Below are 24050 nucleotides of genomic sequence, written 5' to 3' on the forward strand. Positions count from 1 at the left end.
AATGCGATTGCTGACAACTTGGTGCAAAACTGTTAAAACATCATTTTAATTGAAGATGTTATGTAATTTTTAAATCTTGAGATAAAATGGATTTTCCCTGAAAAATACACGTTATCCCCCCACCTTATCAATACCATAGAGTGGATAACTTTTTGGCCAAAGGTAGGGGGGGTCTGACCACTGATCCAGTTTCTAAGGGAGCTTCAACTTTATTTATTGCCTACTGGACTGCTGGAAATAGTCGACCGCTGTAATCCGCTTTCTCTGGACGTCCCGGAAAGAATGGATGGAGCTTAGGTTGAACGTGCGCCAACTCCACTCTGATCAAGATGCAGCTCTACAGAGACCGATTCTTAAGATCCTGGGGCAGTCAGACCAGGAAGTTTTCTTTCCCCATTTAATATCAATAACTGATAACTTTTGCTATTTAGGAAAAAAAAAAAGAGTATTTTTGGTACTCACCACAACATGTTTTATTTGTAGCCTTCATGATTTTGTGTTCCCCCCCCCCCCATGAAGTGATAGAGGATTTTTGGTACTCACCGTAAAGTCTTTTGCTTGTTGCCTTCATGGTTTTCCTGTGTCCCCCACCCCGCTCACCCACAATGAAGGGACAGAGAAACCCTTTTAAATACAAAAGGTATAGCAGTGATTTTATTGAGGTTTGTGTAATGCTTCATTTTCCCAGCGGAGGCGCTGCAGGAAAACCGAACAGCTGGCTCTGGGGAACCCCCAAAAGTTAGCTCTAAGCCGCTGAACATGGAGTAATCCAATTTGCAATAGACTCCATTTTAGGCAGATTATAACAGACAGATGCATTATGCGTCTACACACCAAGAATTTCTTTGGAGGATGCAACATAAAGAGGTATTTATTGAATATGGATCAAGAAATTCAACACATTGTGTAATAACTCAATGACATTTTTTTTTTACCATAATTTGGAGGGATAAAATCCTAACAGGCGAAAAGAATAGTTTAAAAGGGATTGTCCATGGTTTAAAAAAAAAAAATGTATTATTAAAGTCATCCCCCCCCCGATCTCCAGGTATTTGTGTCAGCCGCCTCCATACACACAAACTAAAGTTTGATATTATATTAGAAATAATAATCTTTTTATATAGCGCTAACATATTCCGCAGCGCTTTACAGTTTGCACACATTATCATCACTGTCCCCGATGGGGCTCACAATCTAAATTCCCTATCAGTATGTCTTTGGAATGTGGGAGGAAACCGGAGTACCCGGAGGAAACCCACGCAAACACAGGGAGAACATACAAACTCCTTGCAGATGTTGTCCTTGGTGGGATTCGAACCCAGGGCTACAGCGCTAACCACTAAGGCCTGTTTCACACTTCCGTTTTTGTGTCCGCCAAACGGATCCGTTTCCGTTTTTTGACGGAAACTGATGCAAACGGATCCGTTTTTTTAAAAACGGATCCTTTTTTTGACGGATCCGCGGTAACCGTAATGGAAGTCTATGGGACAAAAAAAACGGATCCTGCAAAAAATGGCGGATCCGTTTTTTTACGGAAAACAACGGATTTTGACGGATTTGAAAAAACGGAAGTGTGAAACAGGCCTAAGCCACCATGCTGCATCTATAAATTTTTTTCTCAACTGGACAACCCCTTTAAAAAGATTTCATGGTTTCGGAAAAGCACATTCCCTACTTTTTTTTTTTCCTTTATTCACCCTTCTCGGGTCCAGAGCAGTCTCTGCCGCTGCTCCCACCATCTTATTGTCAAGTTGATATCGATTCATCCAATCACTGAGCTCATTGATTGGCTACAGGGACTGGAAGCAATGACCCAGGCTCCATGTTGGACTTGGGTAGTGCGAGTAAAGGATATTGTGTTGTTTTTTTTAACAAACTTCACTTTTCTAAATAAAGAAAATCTTCTTTAAACATTGTATTTTACGACTTCTAAATAAACTAAAGGGAATGATTAGTTTATTAATGTGGATGTGACACTGATTAGCTTCAGTTTCAACAAAACAGACGAGATTTTACTGCGCAACGCCTATATTCACCAGGCGGCCACTGGAGCAAACGTGATGATAGAATTCCGAAAAATACAAATAAAGTAACGTTATACGCAGCACACAGAAAAACAGAATGACGCGTCAACAGAAAGAACAAGGAAACGTCCCATTATCCTGCATCATCTTGTCAATTTATGTTGTGGATTTACTCCACGTGTGCATGAGATTTTTTAACACTTCATGCACACATGCCGCAGCGACCTGATTGTCGAGAATGTATGGAATCTTTTTGCTGCCGACGCCGTATCATGCCTGCATGACTGGCCGTGCTTCCTTAGCTTCTAGCTGAACTCCAGACCCGGAGAATCCCGTCCCACCCTGTAATACAAGTATATGATGGGATCCATGTTTGCTGCCCTTAGTACAAATATGAAGGACCAAAAAATGTCTACATACCCTCTGCAGCACGATGATGTCCTTCTCGGTCAGCTTGTCCCCGCTGATTGGATCGGTCATATCCTTCTTGATTAGTTTTTCAACACACTCCAGGGTAACAACTGCTCCCCTGCAGAACAGAACAAGGAATAGAAATGATATTAGGAACCAGTCACTCTGGACAAAACTTCTGAGAGTTCTTTTCTACCGGTTCCCGTTGCTATGTTTTGTTTTTTTCCAGCAGTTCTCTAGCTTCATGTCACAGCACAACTTCCTCGTTGCCTGCACAGAGCAGGACCGGTTGAATAAGGAGAAGGCTGCAAAAAGAATGGTGGAGGGGGGAAAGGAGCAACTAGAATTTGTTTAGAATGATTCTTTACTGCCTTAAAGGGGTTGTCCACTACTAGGTTAATCCATTCTTGATCTAAATGTTTGGCCCCGATAAAATAATAAAGCCTATACTCTCCTCCTGTGCAGGCGCCGTTCCAGCGGTGTCTGCACTCATGGTCCCTGGACTCACGTGCAGTTTAATGACGCGTGACCCCAGCACGGACTACCTCTTCACGTTCAAAACTTCAGAAGGCAGAGACAGTCATGCCAGCGCTGATTAGGCGCCGAGGTCACGTGTCACTATAACTGCATGAGAGCCTGGGACTGGCGACACCACTGGAACAGCGCTGACACGAGAGGAGAGTAAAAGGGTTTTATATTTTATTGGGGCCAAACATTTAGATCATGAAGGGATTGTCCTAGTAGTGGATAATGAAAACTGTGATGCAGCAGCAAAAAAGGCAAATGCAATTCTAGGATGTATTAACAGAAGCATACAGTCTAGATCACGTGAAGTCATTATTTCCCTCTACTCCTCTTTGGTCAGACCTCATCTGGAATATTGTGTCCAGTTTTGGGCACCACATTTTAAAAAAAAGACATCAACAAACTGGAGCAAGTTCAGAAAAGAGCGACCAGAATGGTGACCGGTCTGCAAACCCTGTCTTATGAGGAAAGGTTGCAGGATTTGGGAATGTTTAGTTTGCAAAAGAGAAGACTGAGAGGAGACTTAATAGCTGTCTACAAATATCTAAAGGGCTGTCACATTGTAGAAGGATCAACTTTATTCTCATTTGCACAAGGAAAGACTAGAAGCAATGGGATGAAACTGAATGGGAGGAGACACAGATTAGATATTAGAAAAAACTTTTTGACAGTTAGAGTGATCAATGAGTGGAACAGCCTGCCACGAGAAGTGGTGAGTTCTCCTTCAATGGAAGTCTTCAAACAGAGGCTGGACAGACATCTGACTGGGATGATTTAGCGAATCCTGCTTTGAGCAGGGGGTTGGACCAGATGGCCCAGGAGGTCCCTTCCAACTCTATGATTCTATGAAAATAAATAAATATACAGTATATTTCTAAAAAAAATAAATAAATAAATATACAGTATATTTAAATAAATAAATATACAGTATATTTCTAAAAAAAAAAAGTTTAAAGTTGCTGGAATTGAAGTCACCTCAGAAACACAGGTATTACTTACCTGGTAATGTGTTTTTTCCATGACGGCACCACGAGAGAGGGGATCCGCCCTTCCAGGACAGGAAACCCTCAAGATAAAAAGGGCGGCTCCTCTCTTCGCATCAGTTATTTTCCAGAGCATGAGAGGAACTCCGCTAATTAGTATATGTAGTGAAATATGTATGACCAGCAGTAAATTAACATCTGTCATTAGACTGCAGCTCTCCACACAGGTCATGACCTATGTTATCCTGAGAAGGCAGTCTCCTGTCTCCAATCTCACCAGGGGGATTTACTGAGAACCACAAAGTGGAAACATTTCACACCTTCCAGCTCTTTTGAAGAGAGATGCCAACTGCAGCCTAACACTATCCATGAGAAAGGTTACACAAAGAGTTTCAGAGAAAAATAATGTATTCATTGGCAGACTCGCCATGGTCCAGTCACAAACCAGCAATTAGAATATTAACATGAGAAGCTGGTCTAGCAATCTGATCTCTGAGCTAAGTCTATAAATTAGGCCTACACGCAAAGAAAGATGTTCACATGTGAGGGCAGCATGGACACTGATGTGTTCCATTTCCCCTCCCTCAGGAACAGAATATCAGACTGCAAAGTTCGATATTTCTGTAAGTTTTCTTCCTTTTATTTTATCACTGTTTTTGCATATTTGAATGTCACTTTTTATTTCCATTTTTATATCGTTTTATTGTGTAAGAACTGTACCTTTTATATTAAACCTTGAAACTTTAATAAGTTGAACATGGTATGCTCTAAAGAATCCATAGCCTTAGAGTGTGTGCTCCTGGTGATTGGCAGACAGTAGTAGTAATATTTCCGGGACTCATCGCCTGTGTGTTCGGTGAGTGGTGGCAGCGTGCATGAAACTGGGTGTGTGGTCTGTGTCGGGGTGTGATTTATGCTCCCATTGCAGCACAAGACAGAGGTTGGATGCTGGACTGCCTGAGTGGAGATAGATTAACCCTTGGAGGAGCAACCCCAAGCCACATGCTGGTAAGTGGGTACATGACAATTGGTGAAGCGGTGGGATATACGAATGTATCCTCCCTTGTAATTCGTGACAACTGGTGGCAGCAGTGGGATATACGAATATATCCCCCTTGTAATTCGTGACAAATTGGTGGGAGTGGTGGGATATACGAATATATCCTCCCTGGTAATTCGTGACAAATTGGTGGGAGTGGTGGGATATACGAATATATCCTCCCTGGTAATTCGTGACAAATTAGTGGGAGTGGTTGGATATACGAATATATCCTCCCTGGTAATTCGTGACAACTGGTGGCAGCAGTGGGATATATGAATATATCCCCCTTGTAATTTATGACAATTGGTGGCAGCAGTGAGATATACGAATATATCTTCCCTGGTAATTCGTGACAAATTGGTGGGAGCGGTGGGATAGAATTTATGGTCCAGTCTCTCCAGAGCAGTGGGACAGAATTTACTTCTGTTAGAGCATTAGTGCATGGTGTAAGCAATTATTCCCTGTACTAAAGAATTGGTATCCTTGCGAGGAGTGCACCAGTTCTACAAGGTTCAGCTCCGAGAGCTTATTTGGACATACTTGCAAACAGTTTCCCTTCCCCGTTTTTCTTTTCTATCTTTTATTTGGCAAAGGCTGTTCATTGGTATGAATAAACCTCAATAGAAGGTATATAATTATATATCTTTATTCGGCATAAATGGCCTTCTTCCGGGGGAGTGAACTATATACACTTATTTGTGCACTGTGGTTTTACCTACAGTTTATACAGATCTATTTGTTATTGGTGTGTGGTGCCATCTCATGGCTAACTTTGATATATATATATTTTTTTCTTGTAATTTTTAATGATTGATTTTATATGTATGCTATTATGCCTGAATAAAGATATATAATTATATACCTTTCTATTGAGGTTTATTTACACCTTATTTTTTATATGCTCAAGTTATTGTGGTGTAGAACCATATCTGTCCATATTATTTTATAAGATCACTATTATTTCTTATTTATTAAAGGGAATCTGTCACCCTTTTTTTTCGGCTTGCAGCTGCCGGCATAGACATCGGGGGCTTATCTACAGCATTCTGTAATGCTGTAGATAAGCCTCTGATGTAACCTGAAAGATAAGAAAACACGGGTATTACATACCTGGTAATGTGTTTTTTCATGAGACATGACGGCACCACGAGAGAGGGGATCCGCCCTACGAGGACAGGAAACCTTCAAGATAAAAGGGGCGGCTCCTCTCTCCGCATCAGTTGTTTTACAGAGCACGAGAGGAACTCCGCAGGTTAGTGCACACATAAATAATACCTATTTTACACTGCTAAATTTCCAACACCAAGGGAGTGTATAATACTAACCAAACACCCAACTAATGACGTGATCAAATAGGGCGGGAATATAAGGGTGCCGTCATGTCTCATGAAAAAACACATTACCAAGTATGTAATACCAGTGTTTTTCCATGGTACATGACGGCACCACGAGAGAGTTACAGAGATTTGTATTCTCTTTTAGGGGGGGATCACTGCCTGTAACACTCTTCTCCCAAATGTGAGATCAGAGGTAGCAGATAGGTCTAATCTGTAATGTCTGAAAAAGGTAGATGGAGAGGACCAAGTGGCCGCCTTACAGATTTGGTCGATGGAGGCGTCCGCTTTCTCCGCCCAGGATGTTGCCATGGCCCTCGTGGAGTGGGCTTTTAGGCCCTCTGGAACAGCCCTACCTGCACTACTATATGCTAGTATGATGGCCTCTCTCACCCATCTAGCTATAGTTTGCTTAGAGGCTTTAAGGCCTTTCCTTGCCCCCTGATATGAGACAAATAAGGCCCTCTGTTTCCTCCATGGTTTTGTCACCTCTAAGTACTGTAGGATACATCTCCTAACGTCTAAGCAATGTAATCTCTCTTCTTTTTTGTTACCGGGGTTAGGACAAAAGGAGGGCAAGGTTATTTCCTGAGCTCTGTGGAATCTTGACACTACCTTAGGGAGGTATGCTGGATCTAATCTCAACACGACTCTATCCTCCATAATCTGAGTGTATGGTGGATCTGCTGCTAGTGCATGTAAGTCCCCAACCCTACGTGCCGATGTGAGCGCCACTAACAAGGCTGTTTTTAAAGTTAACACTTTATCTGATGTTGCGTTTATCGGCTCGAACGGACTTTCCGTTAGGGATGATAGGACTAAATTTAGATCCCAGGGAGGAGGTTTAGGAGATGGGACAGAGTCAGCTCTAGCACAGGCCCGGATAAATCTGGCGACCCATCTATCGCTTGCCAGGTCATAGTTGAATAATGCTGCCAGGGCTGAAACGTGTACTTTCAGGGTGCTGACCGCTAAGCCCAGGTCCAACCCCTTTTGTAGGAATTCTAGTACTGCTCTCACAGGTACTTCCCCCTCCTGTATTGGGCCTGAGGTGGACAAAAATTTCCTCCATATCCTCCCATATATTTTTGTGGTCACTGGCTTTCTGCTACTGATTAGGGTGGAAATCAATCTTGCTGAAAACCCCTTCTTCTCTAACAGTGACCTTTCAAATTCCAGGCTGTCAAATGCAGCCTGGAATTCGGAGGGTGATTGAAGGGACCCTGTGTTAGGAGGTCGTGATCCTCTGGGAGCACCCATGGGTCTGTCACTGACATCACCCTCAGCCAATAGAACCACGGCCTTTTCGGCCAAAAGGGAGCTATCATAATTACTCTGGCTTGGTCCTCCCTGATCTTTTTCAGGACTAATGGAATGAGGCATATCGGAGGGAATGCGTACAGGAGACCTGATGTCCATTTTATTGTGAAGGCGTCTACCGCCAGTGGCATGTCTGCTGGTCTTAGGGAGCAGAATTTTTGGACTTTTCTGTTGGTTTTTGAGGCGAAGAGATCTATTATGGGTTTTCCCCACCTCTGCACAATTTGCTGAAAAATGGACTCTTTTAGGCACCATTCTCCTTGTTTTAAGTGGTTCCTGCTCAGAAAGTCCGCCTTCAGGTTGTCCGCGCCTCGAATATGCAGGGCCGATAATGAAAGGAACTGATGTTCCGCCAGAGTCAGGATTCTTTTTGCTATTTCCATCAATGACCGAGAACGAGTGCCTCCTTGATGGTTCACGTATGCAACCGCTGTACGATTGTCTGATAGGACTTTCACATGAAGTCCTCTTAGGTGTGTTAGCAATCCTTCCAGCGCTCTTTCGATGGCTAGTAGTTCCCACTCGTTTGAGGATAGATCTTTTTCCCCCTGCGCCCAAGGGTCTTGGCCATCTTAAATAGCCGCTTTTTTTTTTTTTTTTATTTTAGACCAATTGGTCTCGCACCTGCCGCGCCTGTGGACGTGTGCGCGCGTGCTCTGCGTGCCCCCCCGGGACCGTGCACACCTTCTGCCTCTCCCAGGCCCCGCGGTGCTGTGCGCGCCGCTCTACTTCCGGGTCGCCGCAACCACTTCCGGTTCGGCGGCCATGATGCGCGCTCCCAGCGCGCGCGCCTCCCGGTGCGGCCATACGAACCCGGCCGGGTGAGCGCTTGTATTTCGGGACCCCCAGACACACTTACCTGCATGGTGGACCCCATCCTATGCGCAGGTATGTGTAAAACCGCTGCGGGGTCCGGTGTCTGGTGCTCACAGGGAGGGTACACAATCTGTGGCCTCCGAGGAGCTTTCTGCCCGGGCACCGATGTGCCTCCCGGGCTGCATGGCCACTGTATGTCCACAGGGAGGGAACACTACCAGTGGCCTCCCTGGACTCTCGCTGACATCTTGAAGGGTCCCCCGCTTCGCCTGGGCATCTACCCTCCGGCTGTGGCCATGCTTTCGCTCAGGGGGGACATAGGTATATATGGCCCCCGAGGCGACTACCGGTACCCGGTGTCGGGTGTAGCAGACCCATGCCTGCCATTAATCACCCGACCCAGGCCCAGGCATCCTCTTCTCGGAATCTTCAAAGAGATTTTCATCTTGAGGGTTCCCCGTCGAGGACAGGAAACCAACTGATGCGGAGAGAGGAGCCGCCCCTTTTATCTTGAAGGTTTCCTGTCCTCGTAGGGCGGATCCCCTCTCTCGTGGTGCCGTCATGTACCATGGAAAAAACACGTTATATTATACTCACCGTGGTGGGCGGTCCGGTCCGACGCCTCCGGACCAGGACATAAATCCAAGGAAACCATGTCCGGAAAACTTCCCTGTGATGGAGAAGGATACGGACTTAGATACTTTCCTTTGGGGGTTTGAAAAAACCTGCAGGCAATACCATCTACCCAGTGAGCAGTGGGCGCAGTATCTAACCCCAGGGTTGAGAAGCAAAGCCCTGGAAGTTTTTGCTGGCCTCTCACCAGAGCTAAATGGGAACTATGAGTCAATAAAAGAGGCCCTGATCAGGAAATACAACCTAACCCCAGAAGTGTATCGGAGAAAGTTCCGGAACCTGCAACATGGATCAACTGACAGCTATGCGGATTTTGTGAGCACCTTGAGGACCACGTTCCACCAATGGATCAGGGTACTTTCTGTTATCAGTCTTGAGGACTTAATGGATCTTATGGTCAAGGGTCAATTTCTTCATATGTGCCCCACCGATGTACGACAATGTGTGTGTGATCGAGAGCCACAAACCGCGGATCAGACTGCAAGGATGCTGACTGTTATGTTCCTAACAGGATGCCTGAGGTGCAGAAGCCATCGTGATTCAGCTGGAAGGGAGGTAAGCCAGACGGGGACCCTTCTCCCTCTGTCGGCCGATCACCAGTGCTGCCCAGGCCCACCTCCTATGGGGTCCTGGGGAATAGACCTTCTCTAGGCGATACACGCCAATGTTTCGCCTGCAGCAAAGTGGGACGTATGAGCGCAGTCTGCCCTGATAGGGACAAACACCCAACTACCACCCCAAAGCCATCTGAGTCCCCACCTTATGTCCTTTTTGTGGCCAGCTCTGATGTGAGGACTAATGAGTACTGGCAACCTGTCACTGTTGGCAATAAAGTCACCATTGGTCTCAGAGACACTGGGGCAGAGGTGACTCTGGTGCGCCCAGCAATGATAACGCCTGCAGACATCATACCAGGAAAGACTGTCTATAGCTGGAATTGGGGGGGGTCTGCCCTACCGTGCCAATGGCCCATGTGTACCTGGACTGGGGAGCAGGGAGAGGACTGAGAGAAGTGGGAGTATCAGAGGCTATTCCCACCAATTGTGTTGCTAGGCACAGACTTGGAGAGGATGGTGTGCCACTATATCCCTCCCTTGCAAATAAATGCTACAGAGAAGGTGGAAGCAAGTGAACCACTTGAGATCCCGTGCGTGGAGGGAAAATGTACCAATGCACAGGAAGGTATGTACAGTGCCTACAAGTAGTATTCAACCCCCTGCAGATTTAGCAGGTTTACACATTCGGAATTAACTTGGCATTGTGACATTTGGACTGTAGATCAGCCTGGAAGTGTGAAATGCACTGCAGCAAAAAAGAATGTTATTTCTTTGTTTAATTTTTTTTTTTAAATTGTGAAAAGTTTATTCAGAGGGTCATTTATTATTCAACCCCTCAAACCACCAGAATTCTGTTTGGTTCCCCTAAAGTATTAAGAAGTATTTCAGGCACAAAGAACAATGAGCTTCACATGTTTGGATTAATTATCTCTTTTTCCAGCCTTTTCTGACTATTTAGGACCCTCCCCAAACTTGTGAACAGCACTCATACATGGTCAACATGGGAAAGACAAAGGAGCATTCCAAGGCCATCAGAGACAAGATCATGGAGGGTCACAAGGCTGGCAAGGGGTACAAAACCCTTTCCAAGGAGTTGGGCCTACCTGTCTCCACTGTTGGGAGCATCATCCGGAAGTGGAAGGCTTATGGAACTACTGTTAGCCTTCCACGGCCTGGACAGCCTTTGAAAGTTTCCTCCCGTGCCGAGGCCAGGCTTGTCCGAAGAGTCAAGGCTAACCCAAGGACAACAAGGAAGGAGCTCCTGGAAGATCTCATGGCAGTGGGGACATTGGTTTCAGTCAATACCATAAGTAACGTACTCCACCGCAATGGTCTCCGTTCCAGACGACCCCGTAAGGTACCTTTACTTTCAAAGTGTCATGTCAAGGCTCGTCTACAGTTTGCTCATGATCACTTGGAGGACTCTGAGACAGACTGGTTCAAGGTTCTCTGGTCTGATGAGACCAAGATCGAGATCTTTGGTGCCAACCACACACGTGACGTTTGGAGACTGGATGGCACTGCATACGACCCCAAGAATACCATCCCTACAGTCAAGCATGGTGGTGGCAGCATCATGCTGTGGGGCTGTTTCTCAGCCAAGGGGCCTGGCCATTTTGTCCACATCCATGGGAAGATGGATAGCACGGCCTACCTGGAGACTTTGGCCAAGAACCTCCGCTCCTCCATCAAGGATCTTAAGATGGGTCGTCATTTCATCTTCCAACAAGACAACGACCCAAAGCACACAGCCAAGAAAACCAAGGCCTGGTTCAAGAGGCAAAAAAATCAAGGTGTTGGAGTGGCCTAGTCAGTCTCCTGACCTTAACCCAACTAAAACCTTGTGGAAGGAGCTCAAGATTAAAGTCCACATGAGACACCCAAAGAACCTAGATAACTTGGAGAAGATCTGCATGGAGGAGAGGGCCAAGATAACTCCAGAGACCTGTGCCGGCCTGATCATGTCTTATAAAAGACGATTATTAGCTGTAATTGCAAACAAGGGTTATTCCACAAAATATTAAACCTAGGGGTTGAATAATAATTGACCCACACTTGTATGTTTAAAATGTATTAAAATTTAACTGAGCAACATAACTTTTTGGTTTGTAAGATTTATGCATCTGTTAATAAATCCTGCTCGTGTGAAGTTTGAAGGCTCTAACTTATTTGCATCTTATCAAACCTGCTAAATCTGCAGGGGGTTGAATACTACTTGTAGGCACTGTATGTGGCCACTGTGACCCGGAGTCAGGCTGCGGCTCAGACTCAACCCCAGAGATTAGAGGATGAGGCTCAAATAGAACTGCCAGAACAGGAGGACCATACTGTGGCCCAGGAGCCTCCTCCCATGGCAGACCAAACAAGGTCCCTGATAACCGACACTGAACACTCAGCTTTAGACCAGGGCCTGGCAGTCACACTAGGCCAGGGGCTGCAGACTGACAGAGCTTCCAGGAGGCCCTGCGGACAGATGTCAGTCTGGAGAAGCTCAGATGTCTTGCAGATCAACCACCCACTGCTTCTGACAAAGAGACAATATACTGGGAACAGGCCAGACTGTATAAAGAGATTCTCCCCACTGATACTATAGAACCTTGGGACTGTGAAAAGCATCTGGTCGCTCCTTAAGGCCCCGTCTCACTAAGCGACTTACCAGCGATCCCGACACCGATATCAAGGTGTCAGGATCGCTAGTAAGTCGCTATGTGATCGCTGGTGAGCTGTCACACAGACAGCTTCACCAGCGATCAGCACAGCGATGCCGAGTGCCCGGCATCGCTGGCCATCCTGTAAAAAATAGAATCAAAATAAAAAATATAGTTATTCTCACCTTCCGATGTCCCGCGCAGTCTTCCGGCCTCTCTCCACGCTCCGGTCCCAGTGATCCTTTGCATGAATGACCGCGAGATGTCACGGTCTCGCGGGATAACAAAGTCTCGCGGTCATTCGTGCAAAGGATCACTGGGACCAGAGCGTGGAGAGAGGCGGGATGGCTGAACGGGACATCGGAAGGTGAGAATAACTATATTTATTTTTTTTATTATTTTTTACACCTGATCGCTGGTCTCCCGCTGTCACACACAGCGATGTGTGCTGGCCAGCGGGAGACCAGTGACCAAAGAAATGTCCAGAGATTTCTTGCAGTGATCAGCGATACCGGCAGGGGGGCCGCTCGCTGATCGCTGTCACACACAGCAATCTCGCTGGTGAGATCGCTGTTACGTCACAAAAGTTGTGACTCAGCAGCGATCTCGCTACCGAGATTGCTTAGTGAGACGGGGCCTTTAACCATTTAGGGAACAATTATTGAGAATTGCTCATGAACTTCCTCTGGCTGGACACTTTGGAATACAAAAGACTAAAGCTCACCTAACACAATTTTTATTGGCCCAAGATGGGGACAGATATAGCCAATTAAGGCCCCGTCACACATAGCGATCTTGCTAGCGAGATCGCTGCTGAGTCACAATTTTTGTGACACAACAGCCATCTCACCAGCGAGATCGCTGTGTGTGACAGCGATCAGCCCCCCTGCCGGTATCGCTGATCGCTGCAGGAAAGGCCAGGACTTTTTTTTTTTTTTTGTCGCTGGTCTCCCGCTGGCCACCACGCATCGCTGCGTGTGACATGTGGGAGACCAGCGATCTGCTGGTAACTAATGTACACATCGGGTATCCAAGGGATGTGTGTCCCTTAGATACCCGATGTGTACGTTCGTTACCAGCGCGCTGATGCAGGGAGCTGGTAACTAACGTACACATCGGTTATCTAGGGACGCACGTCCCTTGGATACCCAATGTGTACGTTAGTTACCAGCTTCCTGCATCAGCGCGCTGGTTACTAACGTGCACAGCGACGCCGGGCGTTGGAGTTAGAAAGTCTGGGGATATACAGAAAGCGCCATTGAAACCACTGCCAGTGATCGATGAGCCTTTCCAGCGAGTGGCTGTGGATATCGTAGGTCCACTTGCAATTCCTAGCAGCTCTGGCAAAAAGTATATCCTCACAGTGGTGGACTATGCTACACGGTATACGAAAGCTGTGGCACTGTCCTCCATCCGAGCAAAGTGGCGGATGCTTTACTGACTGTGTTCTCTCGTGTGGGTTTCCCCAGGGAAATGATAACAGATCAGGGAACCCAATTCATGTCCGATCTGATGGAAAGCCTTTGCGAAAAAATACAAGTAAAGCATTTTGTGGCCAACGCCTATCATCCCCAAACCAACGGACTCTGCGAGCGTTTTAACGGAACATTAAAACAAATGCTCAAAATGCTGGTGGACGCTGAAGGAAGAGACTGGGAACGGTACCTACCTCATCTGTTGTTTGCGTACAGAGAGGTACCTCAGGCGTCTACAGGATTCTCCCCCTTTGAACTGGTTTATGGGAGGAGGGTCAGGGGGCCACTTTATTTGATTAAAATTTGATTAAGGACTGTTGGGAGGGAGACCCCAAAACTACGGGCATTTCGGTGGTTGAATATGTACTGCGGCTCAGGGAAAGAATGCAAAAACTGAGCAACCTGGCCCATGAGAATGTGACCCAGGCCCAAATCAACCAGAAGGTCTGGTACAACAGTAATGCCAGACTGAGGGCCTACGAGGGGCAGAAGGTTTGGGTGTTGGTTCCTATGTTACAGAATAAATTACAGGCCGCATGGGAGGGACCATACACTGTACACAAGCTGCTAAATTGTTAATTATGTGGTGATGAGCATGCAAACCGTTAGAAAGTATTCCAAGTAAATATTTTGAAAGCCAGGGGAGTGTCTAACGACTAATATTCACTGAACACACAAGAGTGATAAAGAAGGGAGGGAATCTAAGGGTGCCGTCATGGGTCAAAAAAACCAAATCACCAGGTAATACTCGTGTTTTTCCATCACCCTTGACGGCACCACGAGAGAATTACAGGGACTTGTAGTTACTTACGGAGGGATCACGGCTTGTAGCACCCTTCTCCAGAACATGAGGTCAGAGGAAGCAGACAGATCTAATCTATAATGTCTGAAGAAGGTAGAAGGAAAGGTCCAGGTGGCCACCTTACAAATCTGGTCGATGGAGGTATCTGCTCTCTCCGCCCAGGATGTCGCCATGGCTCTCGTGGAATGGGCCTTCGGACCTTCAGGAATGGCCCTGCCTGCACTGACATAAGCAAGCTTTATGGCCTCTCTCACCCATCTAGATATTGTCTCTTTGGACACCCTAAGGCCCTTCCTCGACCCCTGCAAAGCAACAAACAGGGCCCTCTGCTTCCTCCAGGACGCTGTTACCTCTAAGTAGCGTAAGAGACACCTCATAACATCCAGGCAATGAAGCCTCTCCTGGTTACCCGGGTTAGGACAGAACGATGGCAGGACTATTTCCTGAGCTCTATGGAAACTTGATACTACTTTGGGGAGGTAGGCTGGGTCCAACCTCAACACTACTCTATCGTCCATAATCTGAGTGTAAGGAGGGTCTGCCAATAGTGCCTGTAAGTCACCTATCCTACGGGCTGAAGTGCGTGCCACTAGTAGGGCTGTTTTTTATGTAATTACCTTTTCTGAAACAGAGTGTAATGGCTGAAAGGGACATTCTACTAAGGCTGACAAAACAAAGTTTAGGTGCCAAGGAGGAGGTATAGGCGAAGGGACAGAATTTGCTCTGCTACTGGCTCTGATGTACCTGGCCACCCATCTATCGTTAGCCAGGTAACAGTTGTATAATGCGGCCAGAGCGGAGACCTGCACCTTGAGGCTATGTGCACGCGCGTGGAATTCCCACGGGAGTTCCAGAATTCCATTCCGCAGGAAATATGCGAGAAATCCGCAGTTTAAATTCCGGTGTATTTCCCGCAGAAAAACTAGCGATTTGCAAGAGTAATTAGCTTGCAGAATGCTAGCGTTTTCCAAGCGATCTGTAGCATCGCTTGGAAAACTGATTGACAGGTTGGTCACACTCGTCAGTGTTTGACGAATGTGACCAACTTTTTACTATGAGGCTGCATATGCAGCATCAGTAGTAAAAAGATATGTTAAAAATAATAAAAAAAACGGTGTTTTCCTCACCTTCCGGAGGCTCGCGCAGCGTTCCCGATCATCGCGATGCTCCCGGCAACTCCCGTTCCCAGGGATGCCTTGCGACAATGACCTTTGATGACGTCACGGTCTTGTAAGACCACTACGGTATCGCGAGACCGCGACATCAAAGGTCATTGTCGCAAGGCATCCCTGGGAACGGGAGTTGCCGGGAGCATCGCTGAGGTCTGGTGACGCTGCGAGGGATGCCAGAAGGTGAGAATAACATGATTTTTATTTTAATTCTTTTTTTTTTTTTTTTAACTGGGATATGGTACCCAGGGCCTGGAGGAGAATCTCCTCTCCTCCAGTCCCTGGGTACCATCCGCAAATGTTCCGCTTACTTTTCGCATGGTGGGCATAGCCACATGCAAAGTAAGCGGAACAATGCAATCCTATGTGTGGGGATTTCCCGCGATTCCGCACAAAGAATGAACATGATGCGACGCAATTCCGCCGCGGAAAAATACGCAGCATTAGCACAGCATGTGCGGAATGCCATAGAATTGCATGGGATGCTTTTTTTTTTCGTTTTCGTGGCAAAATCGCGCGTTTAAAAAAGCCGCGAAAACGCAAAAAAAAAAAAACTATGTGTGAACTCGGCCTGAGGGTACTGACTGCTAAACCCAGTTCTAGCCCTTTTTGTAGAAACTCTAGTATAGCAACTACTGGGACCTCCCATTCTTGTATCGGCCCAGAGGACAGGAATTTTCTCCAGACTCTCCCGAAGATCTTAGCGGTTATTGGCTTTCTACTACTGAGCAGTGTAGAAATTACCCCTGCTGAAAAACCTCTCCCTTCTATAAGCGACCTTTCAACCTGAGTCAGAAGGTCTAGATCCCCTGTGAGAATCCATGGATCTTTCACTGACATTGTCCTCAGCCAATAGATCCATGGCCTCTTAGGCCAAAATGGAGTTATCCTGGCTTTGTCTTCTCTGATCTTTTTTTTTTTTTTTTAAACCATAAATTTTTATTAACAAATTTGTGCCAAGCATTACATCGCATTGACATTGCTTTCTTAATGAATAACACAATATTATAGGGAATGGGGAAGGGAGGGATAAAGGGGAAAGGTGGTGACATTAGATTTACCATCCAGTCACATTCTCCAAGTGCGAATCTACATATTTACTTAACTACAATATTTAAATGGAAGGATAACTAATTATTCCATTTTTTATGAAATAGAGACATTATTGTTAGATGCAGCAATTGTTTTTTCCGATAAACCATTTTAATCAGCGAGACTACTTCGGACAATGAGGGGCATTTGGGTTTTTTCCAAAAGCTAGCAATTTTAATTCTTGTTGCTACAATAATATGTACAATTACTGTGCGGAACCCATAGGTAAACGAGTCTAGATCAATGGCGAGTAGAGCCTGCTGTGCGGTAAGCGACACTGATATACCACAAATTTGAAGTATCAAATGGTTTATAGCTTCCCACAGACTCCTAACATTACCGCAACTCCACCATATATGTAACATATCTGCACCAGGGTTTCCACATCTCCAGCACGTGTCTGGGGAACTGCAGAACATCCCGGACAGCCTATAAGGAGTGAAATACCACCTATATAATAATTTCTTTGCATTCTTCCAATAATTAAAAAGGATGCTCTCCATTGATCCAATGTAAATGTGCAATTAAGGTCTTTTCCCACTTTTGTAAGTTTGAAGTTAGTGAGGGGAGGGCATTCTCCAACATACAATCATAGCCTATGGATAACACCCTAATTTGTGATGTGGGGTTTAATAGCATAGAGTATAGTTTAGATGGTGGAACATGTACCTGTTCGTTCCTTTCAGTCAGAAAATGCTGAATCTGCAAATATTTATAGAAATCCCTTTGAGGGACATTGTATCTATCCCGCAATGATGAGAAAGTAATTAGCTCCCTCCCCTCATACAAACTCCCAACCGAAGCGGCTCCGGAAGATTTCCAATTTTGGAGTTTGAGGTTCAGGATTCAATACTCCAGCGTCTCTATGGGGGATGTTAGAAATGCGGTTTGTATAAGGCCTAGTTTACTATTCAATCTTCCATAGTTCTAGAGCCGCGTCAACTGTTGGAGAAATGTTTAGGTTTCTATTAGGAATTGTGATGTGCATGGTAAAAAGCTGAGACATTGGAGGTTCTCATCAAATGTTTTTCAATCGTAATTGTTCAAAAAACCCGGCTCTGTAGTACCGGACCACCGAGGGGCATCCCAGGCCTCCCTTCTCATAGGGATGTAAAGCGTATCCGCTTGGACCCCGGATTTTTTCTCTTGTCAAATACGAGCAAGAGCAATATTTTAAGATCATTGCTTGGATCGCTTTTAATATTTTCATTGGGAATATGATGGGGTGATTGCGGAACAGATACAGTATCTGGGGAGAATGAACATTTTAACTGACGCTATCCTGCCCAGCCATGATAGTTCATGTTTCTTCATACGTAACATGTCTGACTGGATTTTCTTCTTCAGAGCCTCATAGTTTGATAGCAATTTATCTGCTGATAGTGTAAGCCGAATACCCAGGTACTCAATACTATCATTCCCCCATTTAAAAGGATATTGATCCTGAAATTTTTTGGGATACACTACAAATGGGGTTAAATTTGATACCTGACATTTAGACATATTGAGCTTATAATATGATATTTTAGTGTATGATTCAATTATTTGCATTGCTGCCGGTAATGATAATGTGGGATTTGTTAACACTAGGATGATATCGTGCGCAAATAATCCGATTTTGTGTTCCGTTTTATTCACCTGGATTCCTGATATTGTTGAATGTAGCCTAATTTTTTCCGCTAGAGGTTCAATCACCAAAGCAAATATAAGGGGTGATAACGGACACCCCTGTCTAGTCCCATTGGTAATAAAAATCCTATCCGACACCATTCCCGCGATAGAGACCGACGCTGATGGGCGAGAATTGTCAGGAACACCGCACTGAAGTTGCTCACTGAGCCAGTGGGCGTGTCCTGAGTAAAGCAAAACAGTGCTCAAAAGATACCTGTGGAGCGGGCAGCAACTGAATAGATGCGTACTTCAGAGCCGCAGGACCTGAAGCACGTGACTGCTAGAGGCGTGGCCTAAACTCCACAGAGCTAGGAGCTGCAAGAGAATTCCTAGCAAAGTAACTGCGAGACAAAGTTACCAAGGGGCATAGACAGTGAGAATAGTCAGGACGTAGCCAATGAGTCACACACAGAGATAGCTGTAGGGTACCAAAGGGGGCGAGCAGAGAGTAGTCAGGTCACAGGCAACGAGTCATACACAGATAATAACGCAGTACAAAATCAACAGGCAAACTCACAACGGGAAACAGAGCCGGGTCAGAACCATATAAACAAGCTATAGCAACAAACAGGCACACGGGGGTCAGCACACTAGGCCAAAGGCAAAAGTATAACTGGCAGGGATTGAAGCTTCCCAGGGGTTTAAGAAGCTCTCCCAGAACCAGAAAGAGGCCACAATCATTAACCCCAAGTGTGCAGGTCAAAACCTGCACAGAGCTCCAGACATTAACCCCCGGTGTGCAGCTCAAAAACCTGCACTGGGATCATGACAAGAATATAACAGAGTAATTGTCTTAAAAATATTACCCTTAAATCCGAACCTGGTTAAGACCTCAAACAAATATACCCAATGCATCCGATCGAACACCTTCTCCGCTTCCAATGATAGGAGCAGAGAAGGCGTCCGATTCCCCCTCGCCACATGAATGAGATTAATCATTCCTCTGGTGGCGTCCAATGTCTGTCTAGATTTAATAAATCCAACCTGATCCCTGTGCACCAGGGAAGGGATTATATCAGAGATTCTATTTGCTAAAATTTTGGAGTACAGCTTGAGGTCTGTATTTAAAAGGGATATTGGCCTAAAATTATTTGGATGGTTGGGTGATTTGCCTGGCTTAGGGAGGGGAACTATGGTCGCTTGTAACATTTCATCACGTATTTTGCCCGTTTCGAATATGTTTTAAAGAATAATAATAGGTGTGGGGACAAAATTTGGTAGAATAACTTCAAGTATTCATTGGTTATACCATCCGGTCCTGGGGATTTGTTATTTTTGGTTGCTTGAATGGTTTGTTGGATTTCTTTTTGGCTTATGGGTTGGTTTATTACCATCAGTTTATCCTCTGGGATATGGGGTAGGGTAATGCTGTTCAAAAAATTATTAATTAGATCCGCATTTGGTTGTGGGGTCAGATTATCGCTCTCGAGATTATAGAGAAGAATAATATTTTGCGAAGGTATTCGAAATTTCTTTAGGGTTGTAAATTTTATTCTTTTGGGAGTCTTGTATATGGGCTATTTTTTTGCTTTGTTAATCTCGCTTTGATTTTATTGGCTAGTATTTTACTCGCCTTATTCACTTGCCAATAATATTTTGCTGTTTCTCCTCAAGTTATGCTCATATTTATATTGGAATAGCTGATATAATTCATATCTTGCCTTTTGTAGTTTTCCATATACCGTGGGTGAAGGATTCTGTTTATGGGTGTCCTCCAGTGTTGCTATATTTTTGTTTAGCTCTTCTATTCGTCACATTCTTAAATTTTTTGTGTTGAGCTGCCATCTGTATTAGTCACCCTATTATATAGGCCTTGTGGGCGCACCATACTGTGGTCAGTGACACATCGGGGGGTACGACTGATATTAAAATATTCTTGGAGGAGGTCACTTACTTGGGATTTGATGTTATCTGAGGATATTAGAAAGTTATTCATTCTCCACGGAGAATAATTTACACTATTGTATGTCTCTTTAATTTGACAAGTTACAGGGGCATGGTCCGACTAGGTTATGTTTCCAATTTTGTCTGACTGTATATTCTGCAGGAGCCATTTATCCACTACCATTAGATCTATTCTTGAATATATTTTATGTGGGTGGGAGTAATACGTATAATCCCGCTCAGAAGCATGAAGGACTCTCCACGCGTCATACAATTCTTCTGACATGAGACACTGGTATAACGCATGGGACTGGGGTTTTTTCTTCGAGCACCAGGATTTATCTATACTAGAGATTGGAGCGATGTTAAAATCTCCACAAATTAGCAGGGATCCTTATTTTATTTTAGATAATTTAGTTAAAAGCTCTTTAATGAAGGTGATTTGACCTGAATTGGGTGCGTATATGGACATGCTTGTATACACTGTATTGATATTGCATATTATTACATATCTGCCTTCATCTAGAATGCTATCAATAAGTTGGAACGCTATAATATCTTTTATTGCAATCGCTACACCTCTCTTCTTTTTCGCCGCACATGACACATAGATACGGGGATAGTTTCTATGCTGTAATCTATGCGCATTTTCACGGTTTAGATATGTTTCTTGGACACATAATATGTCCGCCCTTAAGTTTCTGGGCTTCCTTCCAAAGTAACGATCTTTTAAAGGGGCTATTTAGACCTTTTGCATTGATGATTGAAATCTGAAATACCATCGGTTACAGTATAAGTAAAGGTATCAATAAGTCACCAAATATGGGGCAATAATTGGGAAAATGAAGGAGTTAAGGTTATTAACTATAACAAGTACAACTTGTACAACTCAGAGTCCGGTCGTATGTGAACCAACTGGATATTCGTTCCCATCCAGTGTTGGGGGGGGGGGGGGGGGTGAGAATAGAGAAAAGAATGTTATTCTCATGTCCCTTCAACCTGCCAGCAAAACAAAAAAAATACTATCAGTTGGGTGTCCCGGCCTAGGCACACAGGGGCCACATATAGTCACAGTATACTTGCGTTGGGATTAGGTCCATTCTTTGCTCAGCATCGGGGGTCTCTTCTTTAGCGGGGAGCTAGTGTCTTCATCCACTGATGCCAGGGACCACTCCTGGAGCTGGGTCATGCCCTCTCTGGGGGACACAAGGACGTGAGTGACTCCGTTCTTCATCACGACGAGCTATACCGGATATCCCCACTTGTAGGTGATATTGTTGTCCCGTAGAATCTTGGTTGCAGATGAAAATTCCCGCCTCCTGTTCAGGGTGGTTGCGGACAAATCTGTGAAAACCAAGATGCTCCGAAATCTTTCTGGAAGATCCTGCTTTGCTGTCGCTGCCCTGATCACTGCCTCCTTGAAGTGGTAGAAGTGCAGCCTGGCTTTCACGTCCCGTGGTGCGGAGCTGGGAGCTGACTTTGGCTTAGGGATCCGATGCGCCCTGTCAATCAACAGGTCTCTTTGATCCGCCGACGGCACTAGTGTTGTAAAAAAGTCCGTTAGAAACTCCTTTAAGGCCACCGCTGTCACACTTTCAGGGATTCCTCTGAAGCGCAACTTGCGCCTGGAACGGTCTTCTAAGTCTGCAAGCTTCAGTTTTAAGGCCATGATTTCTTCGTCCGCTTCATTATGCACATGCACAAGATAGTTATGCGCTGTGGTATATTCTTCCAGTTTCCTCTCTATGTGTGAGGTTCTGTCGCCAATCTGCGTAATTTCTTTATGTACCGCAGTGAAAGCCGTTGTGATATCAGTATGAATGGCTTGTTTCAGGTCTCCCAGCAGGGATCTGAGTGTGGCTACAGTGACTGGGGCAGATTTGGAGTCTTTAATAGGAGATTGCAGGGGAATGGTCAGGGCTGTGCTTTGTAACTGTAGATCATTCATCAGGCTCTGGACCTCCAGCACTTTTAGCAGGGGATAGGAGCAGGGACTGCAGCGCTGGTGAGTTCTGTGCGACCAGGGTGTTTGCAGCTTTATTGGGGGTGTGGGGCTGGTGGTGTGCTTCAGTATGCGGCTCTGAGCTCTGCCCATACTGTTACTGCTCCTGCTGCTGCCGGCGGCCGCCATCTTGGATCCGACTGCCCGCCGCCTCAAAGACCTAGACCTTGCCTGGCGCCTGCTCCCTCCTCCTTGCCCGCTTCATTCTTAGTGCGCCCGTCGCTCCTGCCTCCTGAATTGGCCTCCTCCAGTAACCCTCATGCACTTTGAGCCGCTTATTTAGTGCTGGTGGCTGGAGAGCACGGGCCGCACACGTTCGCTCAGCTCCACATCCGGTCACACCCCCCCTTCTCTGATCTTTCTTAAGACCGCTGGTATTAGGCATATTGGAGGAAAGGCATAGAGGAGCCCTGATGTCCATTCTACTCTGAAGGCATCTACTGCGTATGGATTGTCTGCTGGACTTAATGAACAAAACCTTTGGACTCTCCTGTTGCTCCTTGAAGCAAAAAGATCTATCGTGGGCTGACCCCACATGTCAACAATCTGACTGAACACTGATCTCTTAAGAGACCACTCCCCTTGCCTTAGTTGATTGCGACTTAGGAAGTCCGCCTTCAGGTTGCCTACTCCTCGGATATGCAGGGCCGATAATGAGAGGAAATGATGCTCTGCCAGACAGGATCCTTTCTGCTATTCGCATTAGTGGTCAAGATCGAGTGCCTCCCTGATGATTTATGTACGCCTGATTGTCTGACAGGATTGACACATGCTGTCTTTGTAGATGCGGTTGCAGTCCCTTCAGCGCCTTCTCGATAGCCAGAAGCTCCATTCGTTTGATGATAGATATAACCCCTCCTACTGCTGCTACGGCGTGGTTGTTTCTTCTCCTGTGAGCGTGCTCGGTGCCTCTCCGGCTCCAGCTGCCCCTGCTGCTGAGGAGGCTGCAAGTGCTCAGGTGAAAAGACATCCATGGTTGCCAGCATCCACCTGCCTGCCGCCCTTAAATATCCTCAGGCTTCATTAAGAAGGGTGCCACCCCTTCCTTTGACACACCTGTGTCATTTCCCCCCCCGGAACGTCTGGCGTCTTTTTTTTTCCCTTTTTTCACAGGCATCTTCTCGTTTCCTAGGGGTATGCAAGCGCATTCTACAGGCCCGCACTGCCGCTTTTCTACTGGCGTGCGCTGGACCTGAAGCGCGCTCCCCAGCCCCTTCTAACCCCGCGCGCACTCGGCATCCTACTTCCAGTGCGAGCTTGGGTAACTTCCGGTATACGATCCTGGCCCATCCTGGCTGCTGCGGCCGCGCTTCATTTCCTGCATATGCTGGGGATAGTGCTGGCGTCCCTTGCCGCCCACGTGCTGCCACCATGACACCCCACAGCCGTCGTCCTACTCGGACCCAGGACCGAAGCGCTGCAGGAGGGAGCAGACCTTACTCAGCACTTCTCAGGTACATCAGGGCACAGCAGAATGTGATCCTGCCTCCACCTGTTACCAAATGGGCTGCAGGCCATTACATCAGGGAGCTTTTTTTTTTTTCCACCCGGGCATCGCCTCATGGGCTGCCTGCTTCAGGAAGGACCCAGTAAATGTGGCCTCCGAGGCATGCTATATCACCCGGACACCAATGTCCCTCGCGGGCCGCATAGCCACCATGT

At 46.0% G+C, this 24050-nt stretch overlaps 1 protein-coding gene across 4 annotated transcripts in view; it reads right to left on the reverse strand.

The window, feature by feature from the left end:
- The window catches only part of NOSIP (nitric oxide synthase interacting protein), a 111864-nt gene that overhangs the window by 52498 nt on the left and 35316 nt on the right, over positions 1-24050 (reverse strand). For 2 of the 4 annotated variants that reach the window (XM_073570836.1, XM_073570833.1), the window contains exon 8: positions 2445-2553. In XM_073570836.1, the coding sequence (XP_073426937.1) occupies positions 2445-2553 (109 nt within the window). Of the gene's footprint in view, positions 1-543; positions 625-1939; positions 2367-2444; positions 2554-24050 lie in introns of those variants that run through there. The other 2 variants (XM_073570835.1, XM_073570834.1) reach the window with 2 other exon arrangements.

The sequence above is a fragment of the Dendrobates tinctorius genome, unplaced genomic scaffold (assembly GCF_039654945.1).
Source record: "Dendrobates tinctorius isolate UK_male_01 unplaced genomic scaffold, ASM3965494v1 ptg000028l, whole genome shotgun sequence".
NCBI lineage: Eukaryota > Metazoa > Chordata > Amphibia > Anura > Dendrobatidae > Dendrobates > Dendrobates tinctorius.